This window comes from Crocodylus siamensis, chromosome 4, assembly GCF_052110815.1.
Source record: "Crocodylus siamensis isolate JL-2025a chromosome 4, ASM5211081v1, whole genome shotgun sequence".
NCBI classification, from domain to species: Eukaryota; Metazoa; Chordata; order Crocodylia; family Crocodylidae; genus Crocodylus; species Crocodylus siamensis.
The window spans coordinates 93,704,277-93,719,420 of record NC_143398.1 but is presented as its reverse complement, the minus strand read 5'-3'; the positions used below and the strand labels follow the sequence as shown (position 1 = coordinate 93,719,420).

The following is a 15,144-nucleotide window of genomic DNA, read 5'->3' as shown; positions in this document are numbered from 1 at the left end:
AAGAGTGCTAATTAAAAAGTTAATGAACATTCCCTTTCCTTCTGACATTGCTCATTCCATGCGTTAATCCTCTTTTCAGTTTGCTCAAACTAGTCCTTTCTATAATGTTGTTTGGCTTTTTTAGGCTTCTTTGTAGCTCCGATTATTATTATTATTATTATTATTATTTCCCCTCCTTCCCCCTGTTTTCTGACCTTTGGGGTAGTTCTGGTAGAGTCATGGCTGCTGCTATGCTAGGATGGCATGGTTGATAGTCCAGAGCTCACAAGTTTGAGGCCACAATAGAAGCACTCATGGCGTGGTCCTGTCAGATTTCAGCGAATCTCTGAATTCTGCTAAATACTTTGTTACAAGGATGCAAAAAAGGAAAGGGAAGCAGGTAGCACTTTCCATAGGCTGAGCACCAGGATCCATGTAAGTGTAAGAGCTTCTAGGACCTTCCCTGTTCCAAGCAAGTCCTGCATGTGGCTACTTCTGAGCCAGCCTATGCTTTGCTGGGTTAAGGGGTAGTTGCTCCACTGTAAAGTAATAACTTGGGCTGCTCATCCAGAGCTGCCTCTTTATTTGTAACCTAATGGAGTCTGTCTTGTTTGACTTTCAGTGAGTTTACCAGTGCTATGGAATACTTGAAATTACTCAACTCTTTTGTGGACTCTATAGGAAGTGGGGCCCCACCTTTTGCCAGCGGTTCTGTGTTGAAGTCAACCTTGGGTAAGTCTCATAGACCTGAACCTTGTTGAGCACTGGGAAGTAACTCTTATAGGGAGGGTCCCACATTCCTATAGCACCTTTCATCTTAGGGGTTTGCAGACAAGGGAGGTGTTCTCTTCCAGCTGTATTGCCATGTGGCACCTTCTTAGATTAGACATACCAGTCTAACGGCTCATAACAGGGTTCAATGGCAGTTCAGGACAGGAAGTGAAGGAACTTATGAGTGGTAATTTAGGCAGATGGGTTAGGCTGCAGTGGCTGTTTATCTTTCAGTAGTGTCCAGAATGTATTGGGTACTTCACGGACATGTGTAGGAAGACTGCTGTTGCACCTAGCGGTTGCAGGATGAGGCAGAGAGGCACAGCATATAAGCAAAAATGTCTGCAGGAGGCAACTTGCTGTTTCAGAAGAGGGTGTTAGCATATGGAAGACAGCCTGCTTCAGAAGACTTTGTGCCTTCCAGAAAAAGAAGTGTTTAGGATTATAATTAGTTGAGTTGGAAATGGGTCGGGAGAGCAGATGCCACACCCTCGGGGTTTGCCTGGGATTGGATGGGACTCCATCCAGGGAACATTAGGTAACTGAGGAAGTGATGGTGGTGATTAAGTAAAATGTGTTTTGAGTCTGTGGGAGCTGATGAGCAAGCATGGTGTGTGTTGTGGGAGCTGCTTGTTTCATAGTTAGTAGGGTCAGAAGGGACCTGAGCAGATCATTAAGTCCGACCCCCTGCCATGGCAGGAAAGAGTACTGGGATCGAACGACCCCAGGAAGGTGATTGTCAAGCCTTGTCTTAAAGACCCCCAGGGTAGGAGCCAGCACCACTTCGTTTGGAAGTTAGTTCCAGATCCTAGCTGCCCTGATCGTGAAGTAGCGCCTCCTGCTGTCTAATCTGAATTTACCCTCTGCCAGCTTGTGACCGTTATTTCTAGTCACTCCTGGTGGTGCTTGGGGAAACAGGGACTCCCCCAATGCCTGCTGGTCCCCTCTGACTAGTTGGTAACATGCCACAAGATCCCCCCTCAGCCTTCTCTTGTGGAGGCTGAACAAGTTCAGGTCCCTTAGCCTGTCCTCGTAAGGCCTGCCCTGCTGCCCCCTGATCATGCGAGTGGCCCTCCTCTGGACCCTCTCTATGTTGTCCACATCCCTCTCGAAGTGTGGCCCCCAGAACTGGATGCAATACTCCAGCTGCGGCCTGACCAGTGCTGCATAGAGGGGGAGGATCACCTCCCTGAATCTGCTTGAGATGCATCTGTGGATGCATGACAAGGTGCGGTTGGCCTTCCTGGCTGCCTCCCCACACTGCCGGCCCATGTTCATCTTGGAGTCAATTATGACTCCAAGATCCTTTTCTGCCTCTGTACTGACTATAAGGGAGTTCCCCAACCTGTAGGTATGCTACTGGTTCTTCCTCCCAGGTGCATAATATTGCCCTTGTCGGTGTTGAAACCCATCCTGTTCTCATCCGTCCACCCCTGTAACCTGTCTAGGTCTGATTGCAGCCTATTCTTTCCTTCTAGTGTGCCTACATCCCCCCACATCTTGGTGTCATCAGCAAATTTGAACAGGGTGCTTTTTACCCCCTCGTCCAAGTCACTGATGAAGATGTTGAACAGTGCGGGCCTGAGGGCTGAGCCCTGGGGAACCCCGCTGCCCACATTCCTCCCGGTTGAAAATGACCCGTCCACCACCACCCTCTGGGTGCGGCCCTCCAGCCAGTTGGCGACCCAGTTGACTGTAGGTGTCGACACCACAGTCAGTCCCCCAGTTTTTTTGAATGAGAACAGGGTGAGAGACAGTGTCAAAGGCCTTCTGAGAGTCCAGGAAGACTATGTCCACTGCTACCCCTGCATCTAAGGATTTGGTGACCTGGTCTTAGAAGGCCACCAGGTTGTTCTGACAGGACCTGCCTCTAATGAACCCGTGTTGGTTGCCCCTAAGTATAACTTCCCCTGCTGGCTCCTCGTGGACGTGTGCCAGAATAATTCTCTCAAAAAGCTTACCTAGGATCGAGGTAAGACTAACTGGCCTATAGTTCCCTGTGTCATCCTTCCTCCCTTTTTTTTTTTGAAGATGAGAACCAAATTGGCCCTCTTCCAGTCCTGGCACCACACCAGGGCACCACGAGTGCTCGTAAAGCCATGCTGGGGTCCCGCAATGACCTCAGCTAATTCCTTCAGCACTCTGGGGTGGAGATCATCCAGACCAACTGATTTAAATACATCCAGTCCCTCCAGAAATTCCCCGACTAGATCTTCCCTGACCCTTGGCCTAGGAGCGCCTCCCCTGGGGCCTGAGGGGGGCCTGGTGGGGATGCTGATCTGGTCCCTGCTCAGGAAAGTGGAGGCAAAGAAATTGTTAAATAGATTAGCTTCGTCGTCTATTCCAAATTCCACCAAATTTCCTAGTGTGTCTTGCAGGGGCCCCACGTTACCCGGTATCTTCTTTTTGCCCCTGTGTATTTAAAAAAGGACTTCTTGTTGTCTTTGATCCGGGTAGCTAGTCCCAGTTCCATCTCTGCCTTGGCCTTCCTGACTGCCCCCCTGCATCCCCGAGCAACTGCAGTATAGTCCTTCCTGGTGATGGCCCCTCCCTTCCATTGGGTGTGCGCCTCCCTTTTAGCTAGGAGACATTCCCGGATGCTTTTGGTGAGCCATGGGGGCTTTTGTGCCCTCCTGCTCCCTTTTGATCCGTGTTAGGATTACCTCCCTTTGGGCTTGGAGGATCGTCTCCTTAAGGAGTGACCACTCTTCTTGGACACCTGGCTCCCCTCCCCTCTGGGACCCCAGTGCTTCCCTGACTATTCTTCTTAGCTCATTGAAGTCCTCCCTCCTGAAATCTAGGGCTGCTGCCTTGCTGCAGGCCTTTGCTACCTTGCGCTGGATGGTGAATTCCAGCAGGCGATGATCACTGTTGCCCAGGTGGCCAAGCACCTGCAGCCCCCTCACCAGCTTGTCACCCGTGGCCAGCACCAGGTCCAACAAGGTGTTCTTGGGTTGAGATGATAATGCTGAGATTCTGCCTTCTGCCCTCTAAAGATCTTGACTTTTTTTAAGGAGATGGGGATTAGCTGTAGCTAAATTAAAAAGACCTTCAATTTCCCTTGCAGTTTCAGTTTGATACAGTGGCTTTTGCTACTTGTGCCAGTGTTGCTGTGTGCTGTCTGGGTGTCCTAGCAACTTACTCTGAGGACACCTGCATTTAAGTGCTGGGTGAAATAATCTTTTATTTATATACTGACCCCAACAAGTCCTTCAGAATTAGTCTTGGCAGTAGGCACTAAGAGCTCAGGCCACAGCCTTTCATCTACTTGGTGTAGCCTGTTGTGTTCTTCTCCAGTTCCAATCTCGTGTTCTGTTTTCCTAGGGCCTGACGTGGTGTGCAGATGGTGGTCAGCAGCAATTGCCATGGCGATCAGTTGGCACAGAGGGGATGATGCAGCTGTGCGGTCACACTTCACGGAGGTGGAGCGCATGCCCAAAGCGCTGGAGACATCGGAGTGCGTGGGCCTCACTCCTTCTCTGAACCACCAGACCTTTCAGGAAATTAGCTTATTTAGAACCCTTCCTCCAAAACCCCCAAATACCTCATGCCCCTAAAAACCTTGGGCAGAAGCAGGTGTTCCTTAGAGCAGGTATCTGCTAGTCTAGAACAGATATGTGGGCCAGGGCTTGTGTGCAGTGGCTTGGCCAGTGTGTTAGGATCTGGAGGGAATGTCATACCCAAACATGGGCTAGGGAGAAGATTGCGATGCTAAGCTTGGTCCTGTCCTTTGAGTCCTTTCGGCGTTGATACTCTCCTTTCATTCAGTGGATACGAATGTGCCCTATGAGTAATGCAGCTGCATCTAGTATGATTCAGTGTGATGAAAACCCCATCTAGTTTTGTTGGCATAGGCTTTTGTAGATGGAAGCTCAGTGTTTAGGGAGCTACTCGCGTTTGTACAGACGCAAGCTTTGTCATGGAGAGTGCTGCCATGCCCTTAGCTTTGCCAGTGCAGCATCCTTTCCATGTATGTGCCTGGCTTCTTCAGGTTGACAGTCTGCTTCTGTCAGGTCATGGTCTCTTGGGGATCTGGACAGAGGGAGAGGGAGGAAAGGCTGAGAGAGCACATTTCCCATAGGATTAGAAGCCTGTTCAGTGGGACTCCCTGAAGGTGCAAGGCTAGCCATGTCAAAGTCATGAGATCTTGTAGAGCAAGTGCTGAGGCTAACCCTTCTCACAGCATGGCAGTCATTCAGTTTGAAAGCCTTGTCCTATTTCTCTTTCAGAAATGCCCTGGTGAAAGCTGTCTTCTACCTGTGCAAAGCCATGCAGGCCTCCCTGTCTGGGAAGGTGGATGGGCAGCAGAGCTCATTCGCTCATAGTGAGAGGGCCAGCAGCCACTTGTGGAACAGCCTTAACATGAGCAGCGGTGTCTCCAGCACTGGCCTCAACAATGTAAGGGCCAAGATGCTGAGTGATGATGACTATTAGGTTATGCTTCCTTTCTGCTTTCCTACATGAAAATACCTGGTAGTTTTTACTAGGGCTTGTGGTCTTCTGTCATTTCCTTATTTGGCTGGGCTCCAGGCTAGAGAAGGACTCCATTCCTCCTCTACATTCAGTTCTCCCAAGTTTGTGGCTGGAAGAGGACTGAACTTCCTTAGCTTCCCTAACTTCTGCCTGATGACGTGCTGTGCTCATATGCCCGTTTTCCCAAGCCTGGTCTCAGCTGGGTGCTTGCCTGTGCCTGTTTTCCTGTTTTGCCACTTGTCTCTCTTGGCCCCATCTCCTCATTCAGTTGCTCCCATAGAAGCCTTATCTCTGTCCCATTCTGGATAAGGCCACTGATAACTGTAAAGAAGGGGCTTTACATCAACAACTCTGGTCTCTCTGAGCCAGGCACTTGCAGTGGTCTGAACTTCACAGACTCCCCTCTGTGACAGAAGTGAGACTGCTAAACTTCTCTGCCCATATGCATATGTGTGTCTTTTTCAGGACAGCATAGAGTTGGGGCTTTCCTGCAGGGCATGTAGGACACTGGGCCCTGGATCCCTCTGTTACTCCTGGGTGACCGCTGTAGTGCATTGTAGTTGCATTGCATGTTCTGGTAGTATCTGCAATGTTCCTGCAGTGCAGTACAGAGGCACTCTTCATGTCTGCAGTGCAGGTAGGATCTCTTGATTACCTAGAATAATGCCCTTTCTCCTTCCCTGCCTCCTCATCCATGCCATGTTTGGAAGCAGCCTCGTATGGAGCACAGGGGAATTTTGCAGCAGATGAGGCTATGACAAGGCATCATCTTCCTGCAGGTGGTAGAGCTCTCTTGGGGTGTAAGCCATATTCACTTTGGCTGGTAGAGCTCAAGCTCAGTGAGCTAGGGCTGGCGAGGCCTTCAGAGATGACTCAGGTGCTGCAGATTCTATTCACTGTGCCAGCTTGGCATGAAATTCAAATACATGGTCTATAGATAGTGTCACCTTGGGAGGACAGCCTGGCTTAGCTGGGTTGGGTGGCTGTTCTTTCTGCACACAAACTTGCCTGTCAGCAGAGGGCTGCAGAGATGTCTCTGGAGAATATCTTCCATTTAGGTGGTTGATAAAACCAAGTGTTAATTGTGGTTATGTCTCTTCCGTAGCTTGTTGGAGTGATAAATTGGGACCTGCCCATACCACCAAAGGGTGCTTCAGGTGGTGGCTTGCTTCAGGCACAGGTGTCATACAGCCTGTAGCTTTAAGGGTGCTAGGTGAGCTGATGCTGCTTAGATCAGCTCGCCATTAATTATCTGAGATCAGATGGTTCTAGCACAGTGGTGCTCACCCTTTCGGCCCTGTGGGCCAGATGAGAGGTCTGGGAACGTTCTCTGGGCCAAATTGGACCCCATGCACCAGAATCTGGCCCTGACATCCGGTGCTGCCATCACTTATTGGGATCAGACTCTGGGTGGGGGAGGGGGGCAGGCTGCTGCCTCCACCCAGTCCCACATGCTGGGATTGGGCTCTGGGGCCCCACACCACCTTGGGCTGGTCCCGAATGCCAGGATTACAGTGCCTCTGCCTAGTCTTATGTGCCATCCCTGGGCCCCACATGGGCAAGGGAGCACTGGGCCTGATCCAGCACAGAGAACCACGTGGGCCAGAGGAAAGGACCAGGTTTGGCCTGTGGGCCAGGGTTTGAGCATCCCTGCTCTAGCAGGCTGGTAAAATACAGAGTCTTGCCTTTGAGTGCTTAGCCCCATGTGAAGGTAGTTTGGATCTTTGGCTTTATCTACAGGCCTTGACTTCATACCACATGACACTGTGGTGAAAAATCCTGGCCCTGTGCAAAGCAGATAGGGCACATCAGACAGATTACAAGTCACTCTCTGACAAATCTCAAAACATGGTGGCTAACGGGAGTGGGATGTTAGTGACCTTGCTGTTGCTCCACCCCAGGGCTGTATTTGATCAAGGATCTATCAGTGTAAATTATTCCTGGTGAAGTCTGCAGATGGTGCAAGGGGAACAGGTGACTTGTACGCAAGGGTTCGAGTTCTCTGATGAGAGAGTTACCATCCACAAAACCTGTTCTAATGTGGCCAAATGCAGAGTAATGTATCTGTGAGCCGAGAGCACAGGCTCTGCCTGCAAGTTGATGGATGATGGCTTGGGGATCAGAAAAGGGCTTGAGATAATCATAGAAAATGAGGGTGGGAAGGGACCTCAGGAGGTCACATCTAGTCCAACCTCCTTCTCAAAGCAGGACCATCCCCATCTAGATCATTTTGGGGGTGAAGAGCTCACTGGCCAAGTTTGTGGATGACACTAGGTTATAGGGGAGCGTGGTCTTGCTTGAAAATAGGCTGCAGATACAGGTGGATCTAGACAGACTGGCAAGTTGGGCGGATTGGAACCAGATGAAGTTCAACATTGAGAAGTGTGAAGTGCTCCACCTGGGGATGATCAATCCCCAACATACTTCCCGGCTTGTTGGCGCCAAACTGTGTAGCACCATAACTAAAGAGACCTAGGGGTAATAATGGACCATAGTATGAACATGAGCCATCAGTGTGCAGCTGTAGCTAGCAAGGCAAGCAATACTCTGGCATGCATCAATCGGTGCATCTCAAGCAAAACCAAGAAAGTGATTCTTCCGCTTTACTTAGCATTGGTGAGACCGCAGCTGGAGTACTGTGTCCATTTCTGGGTGCCGCATTGCAACTAGGATGTGGAAACTCTTGAAAGAGTCCAGAGAAGAGCCATCTATATGATCGGAGACTTGCAAGGCAAGCTGTACGAGGAAAGGCTGGGGGACTTGGGTCTCTTCAGCCTAAAAAAGAGAAGACTGAGAGAGGACTTGGTAACAGCTTACTGCTATATTGGGGACTACATCAAGGGCTTGATGAAAAACTGTTCACCAGGGCGCCCTTGGGGAAGACGAGGAGTAATGGCCACAAACTCTTGGAAGGCCGTTTCAGGCTTAACTGTGAAGTTTTTCCTACTGTTAAGGTGTCCAGACTGGAATAAACTCCCTCCAGAAGTGGTGCAGTCTCACCTACTCTGGAAATCTTCAAGAAGAGATTGACCCCAGTTGTCTTTCCTGTCTGGTATATGGGGGCTGGACTCGATGAAGGTCCCTTCCAGCCCCTTACAATCTATGAATCTACAGTGGGTTTGGGTCTTTATCTGCTTCCTGTCACGAGGTGTCTGCATTGCAGACCTGGGGGATGGATGGTCCTGCATGTTCAGCTTTAGCAGAGGTTCCTAAGGGGGAGGGAGCTCCCTCCTCTAGGAATGGTAAGTCTAGGCAGGGCTGTGCAAGCAAGGCCTGCCCCTGCTGTGCTGGCATTGAGGCTAGGGAATGGGCTTGATTCTTCCAGAGCTATCAGTTGCTCCACTGAGGAAAGGTACGGTTAGTGAAATGGTCCTGCTCAGGTGAGTAGGTCTTGGCAGAGGCCCTGCATCATCTTGCCATGGGCCAGGGCCCATACCAGTGGACAGGCTGTCACTAGGTCACATTCCTTACCTACTGTTTTTTGGGGGGCTCCTTCCAGATGATCCAATTGCTAGCCTGCGACTTGTTGCTCTCTCTACGCACCAGCCTGTGGCAGAAGCAGGCCAACTCCAGCCAGACCCTGGGGGAGACTTACCATGCCTCGGCCTCAGAGCTGACAGGGTTCCAGCGCGACCTTGGCAGCTTGCGCAAGCTGGCTCATGGCTTCAGGCCTGCCTACCGCAAGGTAAGGTCCTGCTTCTTCCTTGCCGTTGATCTTGGGGGGAAGTAGTGCAGTGCTTGATGTTAGCATGCGCTGTGCAACACAACTTCAGGGTGCATGCCCCAGGGTGCTGGTGGAAGCTTTAATGCTTGAGGTTTTAAGGTCTGATGTGGATGAGAGGACTGGGGATGGTATGTGGAGCTCTTGTGTCTCCAGCCACTAACAGTCTTTCCCTTGGTGGTGAGAGAGTAAGAGAGCCCTTCCCCCTCTGATAGGGTTGATAATCTGTGTGAAATATTCTGGCTTTACCAGGTAGTCTGAGGCAGTGGCTAGAGAAAATGGGGTGGGACTTATTTTCCCCAGGGTTGTACCTCTGCATCCACTTCCTTTTTCCTTAGCGAGTCCCCAGAACTGTAACCAGTCTAATCTGGATACATGTACTGGCAGCACTGCTTTAATAGCACTAATGACAGGGCTTCCTCTGGTCCTTGGGTTTCATGTCTGGCTCTTGCTGAAGTGGTAGCTGAGCTGAGGAGCATGCCTAGGGGTGGGAAGGGATTGGGCTTCCTGGTTTCGGCCCTTTTTTGCAGTCCCTGTGTACTCCTGCCTATTTCCAGCCAACCCCTTCCCCTCCTTCCCTTCAATCCACTAGCATAACAGCCTTGTTTTTTGTCTTGTCCCATGCCTTCTGCCCTGCCTTGCATTGGGACTGCAGAAGAGGACCCTGGCTGTGGGATGGGAAGCCAAGGGGTGGGATGGGTACGATGCCCTTGTTCTGCTGTTGGTAGGACTGTGTGATCTCTGGTCCATGGCTGGCTGGTGTTGCCTTCTTCTCTTGCTCCTCCCAGGTGTTTTTGCATGAGGCCACTGTGCGCCTCATGGCTGGTGCCAGCCCTACCCGCACCCACCAACTTCTAGAGCACAGCCTGCGGCGGCGCCCCCCCCAGACCAGTAAGCACGGTGAGTCACAGTCCTAATCTGCAGCCCCCTCATCTTGCGAACAGGCTTCCTGTTGGGAGAGGAGACTGTTGCAGCCATCTCTGCTATGTTTAGTAAGAAAGAGGCTATTTATTGGACAAGCCTTAATGTGAGGAACTGGTGCAAGCTGCCCAGCATGATGCACATCAGCAGTGACTGCTGAATGAAGCAAATGTGGTAATTACAGTTTGCTGACACTGGGGCCTCTTAGATTGTCCTGAAGCCAGCAGCTGTGAGGCTGTGGATACATGCATGGTTAACCTGTGGCAGGTGAAGCTGTCCTGATTTTTTTAAGAAAGCTGCAAGTGTGTGATGGCACCTTGAAAAAGCCCTTCCTCAACTGTGGCACGTTTACCTTTCAGTTAATCCGCTGCAGTTCTTCACACTTGCAAATGCCTGACTCCCAGTGCATGCCACCTGCACATGTGCACAGCTGTTACCTGCAAGTTGTTTCAGTTAATGCCTCAGGTGGCTTCTCATGTTGAGAACTCCTGGCTTGAGTGGGTTCTTGTGAGGCCTCTGTAGCTGCCTGCAGAAGGTCCTGCCACAGTTAGCTGAAATGGTTTAGCAACTGAAACCAGTAACAAGAATGGCATTATCACAGGGCAGGGCTTGGAACACTTCAAAGCGATATAGACTATATAACCCTAGGTCTTTCAGCTCTTCCTCCAAAGCCCTGTTTCTTAGGCCCCTAATCATTTTTGTTGCTCTGCACTGGACTCTTTCTTCTAAGGAGGAAGTCAGGGAATTCAGAAGGAAGGCTAATATTTGAGACTTTGGGTATTGTGCTGATCTCAAAGATCCTTCAGGACTAGATAAGGAAATGTTTTTGCTTATCCCTGGCATTAGTGCTAGAAAGTGTTAAAACCATAAAGGAAGCACGGGCCTCTTTTTTTTTTTCCTTTCCCCCCAAGACCTGGTCAATGTTTTCTTCAGAAGCAGGCTGTTCACTCTGAAATCCTGGGCACATTCTTAAGAAGCTGACACCACCTCCTAACTTAAAACACACTCTTGGTGTCCTGCTAAGAGAGCTCTTGTCTCTCCTCTCCTGTGTAACATATGAACCTTGGCAGCTATTTCACTGGCTCAGAGGAGCCTTACAGTGAGGACTGGTGTGTACCCTGCCTTCTATTTCAGAGGGCTGAGGGCTTCTTTGGACCAAGGGGTTATAGGTATTCGGAGCTTCATTGCAGTATTTTTTTTGCACAGGTGAGCTGGACATCCTGCCTGGACAGAGAGAGCGAGCTACAGCAATCCTCCTGGCCTGCCGCCACCTTCCACTGTCCTTCCTTTCTTCCCCTGGCCAGCGTGCAGTTCTGCTGGCCGAGGCAGCCCGCACATTGGAGAAGGTGGGGGACAAGCGCTCTTGCAATGACTGCCAGCAGATGATCGTCAAACTGAGTGGGGGCACTGCGATTGCCGCCTCCTAATCCCAGCAGGCAGGGCTCCATCACGCAGGGGCTCTAAGAGACACAGGCAGCCTTGAGAACAGTCCCTCTGGACTCGCCCCTTATACCTCTTTGTAGAGCAAACAGTTCTAGGTTAGGACTGTGCAAGTGGAATCACGCTGGGCAGGGGAGGGCTTTATAACTTAGCCCAGGCATTAACCCTGCAAGCCACTGTCAGCCACCCAGCACTGCCATGTGGCTTGCTTGTGTAATCAGTCGGGCCAGTGATGGTTGCAGCCCTCCCCTCGTCCCTGGCCACCCCAATGGTCCTAGCTGAGTGCTGGTGTTCATCCTTGCTGAGAAGAAGCCTGCAGCCCCAGTGGCACTTCTTGGGTCTACTGAGGGGCTGTTTCCCTTCTTCCCTTCCCAAAAATCTGCAGAAAGGACCCTCTGGTGAGGGTGGGGCACCTAGGGATCTGCCCTGAACTTATTCCAAGGTGATACCAGCATCCAAGACAACTCTCTACCTACAGGTTAGCTTGAGGAGAGCCCTTTGCCTCTCCTCAAGGGGTGTTTCCTGAGACTGTGTTTTTATTAGAGCCTTTTTCTATAAATGCATTTCTGGAAGAGCTCTGGGAGAGGCATGTGAAGCTAGCACCAGCCAAGGACAGCTCTCTGCAGTTTTTATACGGTTGTGTATTTTGTTTGTTTTATAGCAACATCTGTGACTTTACCAGATGTAGGGAGCTGTCTGTTGCAGTAGGCCTCTCTCCTCATCCTCTCTGCCTTCTGTCCCTCTTCCTTCAGGCTAGAGCTGCCCCCCCGCCTCCTTTGCATGGGGTGCCCGGACTCTAGAGTCAGTCTGGCATCAGCTGCAGTGAATGCAGAGGCTGTGCCTAGGAAGAAAGGAAGAAGGGTTATAGAGTACGTGGAGACATGACCTGAGGGGGAAGGAGTAGAATTGCCTGGGTGCAGATTAAAATTTTTATTTTAATATATCAAGATTTTATATTTCATTAAATTCAAGGCTTGGGTCTTGGGGGTGTGTATGGAGACACCCTGCTTTCCCATGTCCATGTCCCCATGGATGCTGGCTAGTCGGTAGCCAGAATTCATGAGGGTTAGGAATTCACATTTAACTTGGTGCCTGCTGCAGTAATAGCAAATCGTGACATTCAAAGAGCCCCGGGGATAGACAGTAGTCACCCAGGCTACCCTTTCTCCCCATTCCTCCCACTGCTTTTGTCCAAAAACTTGCCTGACATATTGTGTCATGAGAGTTGAGAGAAAGCAAATGCTTCATGGGAATGTATTGCTGCATCTGTGTGCATGCACTGTATGTACATGTATAGCTAGAACTACACAGGTGCTTGATGCAGTCCTCTTCCCCTCAGATGTTTGCAGACCTTTGTTATGCATCCTGATGCCTCCTTGCAGAAGCCAGAACTCTGAGTTTGGTAAAATACTTCTAGATCTATTGAGAGGCAACAGTTTTTATGGGTGATTATCTCTTATTGGATCAGCTGTATAGTTGGGTGGGTTACAGGCAAGCTCTTGGATACCAGGGACCTGAGGAAGGGTACGTGGTACCTAGAAGCTTTCCTGCATCCCTCTCAACTATGCAGTTGGTCCAATAAAAGATACCACCCACAAAGCCCTTGCCTCTTGCATTTTTCCTGGACCATCATGGCTACAATATCACCCTAGAACATTGTCACTTCTAGACCTACCCTGTTTTGTATCACCAGACTCTTCTCGGAGCAGGAGCAAGCTTTGGGGACTGTAACAGAAAGGTTGTCATCTGATACATGGGGGTTCCTCTGACCTTGGTTCTAGTGTGCTTTGGGAGTGAGGGAGTTTAGGACACCACAGCTCCTTACTGCTCTGGGAAACACTGTCCCTGACACCAGATGTTACTATTCCTGATGGCAATTCCTCACCCCCAGAGCAAGCCATGCACTTACTTAAGAGTGCTGCAGCATGTTCCTTGGACAGCCTCAGATTCTGGAGGCTGCAGCAAACGCCACCCGTCTCCTGCTCTTAATGGAGAGCTTCTCATGGGAGAAACATATAATGGTAATAATTATTTTTTTAAATGAAAACTACTGTGGTTGCCTCAGCATATGTGTGTTCCTCTCTGTGGGGGCAGACATTCTAAGGTCATTCTTCTAGTTCTCCCTTTTTATGTCAGAAGCCCACAGTTCAAGGGTGGCCTTCAGGCCTCCAGTGTGTGGGTGTGCCTCTATACATAAATATACATGATACTCTAAAGGCAGTGAGCTACTGCTGCTGCTTTTCATTCCCATCCTGAGCATGGCCTGATGTGATTAACTTACCTGGGGGGCTCAGCTTTAGAATGGGTGATACTTTTTATTACTTGATAGGACAGCTCCTTGGCTGGTCAGGCAGGACAGGGATACCATTTGTTATGGGAGAGGTTAATGTGTTCTCAGTCCTCCAGTATGGAATTACACCAACGCTCTTATTTTCATGCATGCCACTGCCACAAAGATGCCTTGGCCTTGGACCCATTTTAACACCTATGGAATTCTCTTTATCTCTGCATGTAGCGTCCTCCTGTGTCACTTCAAACTGTGGCTAGCCTGTGTGCAATCCTTGGAAAGCTTTGCACAACTAGGGAGATGGCGGCAGCAGCAGGGAGGGAGGGAGTTCAGCATCCATTGCCACTGGCAGTAAGTAGAGCCAGAGCAAGAGACGGAACACGAGGGAAGTGGGCGATCTGTGCCCATTGCTCCTCAAGCAGATGAACAAAATACTAGACAATGCACTGTAGGGGATCATCAACTGAAAGAGGCGAGTTGGAGGTGGTGTGATTTAATTAGATGTGTTGAGGGCAGTAGTTGTTTCTAGAGGCCTGTTGCAAGTGGCTTGTGCCAGGTTACTCTTGTGATGTGTGTTCTTTCCCATAGCTGGCATTTCTCCCTTTGATGCAAGGTGCCTCTTTCTATATGCCTGTTTTTATACACTGTTATTTATGGATCTGCTGTCTATCCCTACACTTTTTTATGTGTATATACTGTAGCTTTTTTTTTTTTGTTGGGGCTTTGTTTTGTGTCCTATATGAGAGGCTTATTTATCCAAATGGAGTTAGGAGTAGGGACGCTTTGCTGTTTTAAAAAAAAATGTAGCTGGTGATAGGCTAAGGGGAATGCTTCTGCTGCTGTTGAGATGTGTCCAATAATGTACTCTGTCCAAGAGCTAGGGAGCAAGCTACGTAATAAAGGCAAATGGTGTCACCAGATCCTGTGTCAAGTGTGTCTATTAAGAGCCTTTTCAGCGCACCTACTGTTTTTGAGCCACTATTTTGGAATAGCCTTTTATTAAATTGAGTGGAAGGCTTTGGACAGTAGGGGATGTCCAGACCCACTGGGGCTTTTCAGAGGGTCTGTTTCTAGAAATACCTACAAACACCAAATCTTTTCTTGGGCATCTTAAGTTTGCAAAATAAGACTAGAAAGTTGCTTGGGAAGGACTTATACTTTCCATCGGGCAAATGACTAGCATCTCCTGCCAGGTTAGTATTTGTACTTCCCTGTGTGAGACAGTCCAAGGTGCTGTTGATGGTTATGGTTAGAACTTAAGTTTTTCAGGGAAAAGCGTAAAGCCCTGCAATAGACAATTATTGAATGTCCTTCTTGAAGCCTATGCCATCAGTTATTCTTGCTCATTTGATCATTCACTGTTTCTTTTGTAGCTGATCATGAAGGATGCCCATCAGGATCTTCTTGGAAATCTAGATAAATAATAGCAAATAGCTTTCATTTACCTATTATTTGGTCAAGGTGCTTGAAGAACTCTAGTAGATGAGACTGGATCTTCCTTTATGGTCTGTTATTTGAACCAATATGTTGTGTATTATTAATTTTTTTAACC

The 15,144-nt window shown here is 49.5% G+C and overlaps 1 protein-coding gene across 1 annotated transcript in view; it reads left to right on the top strand.

Annotated features, from left to right (window-relative positions):
* Positions 1–14,512, top strand: part of SREBF2 (sterol regulatory element binding transcription factor 2) — a 37,146-nt gene extending 22,634 nt beyond the window's left edge. Inside the window, exons 14-19 of the mRNA XM_090042914.1 lie at positions 602–711; positions 4,075–4,207; positions 4,980–5,148; positions 8,723–8,908; positions 9,733–9,844; positions 11,072–14,512. Of these exons, the coding sequence (XP_089899040.1) occupies positions 602–711; positions 4,075–4,207; positions 4,980–5,148; positions 8,723–8,908; positions 9,733–9,844; positions 11,072–11,292 (931 nt within the window). The 3' untranslated portion in view covers positions 11,293–14,512. The remainder of the gene's footprint in view (positions 1–601; positions 712–4,074; positions 4,208–4,979; positions 5,149–8,722; positions 8,909–9,732; positions 9,845–11,071) is intronic.
* The last annotated feature ends 632 nt before the right edge of the window (positions 14,513–15,144 follow it).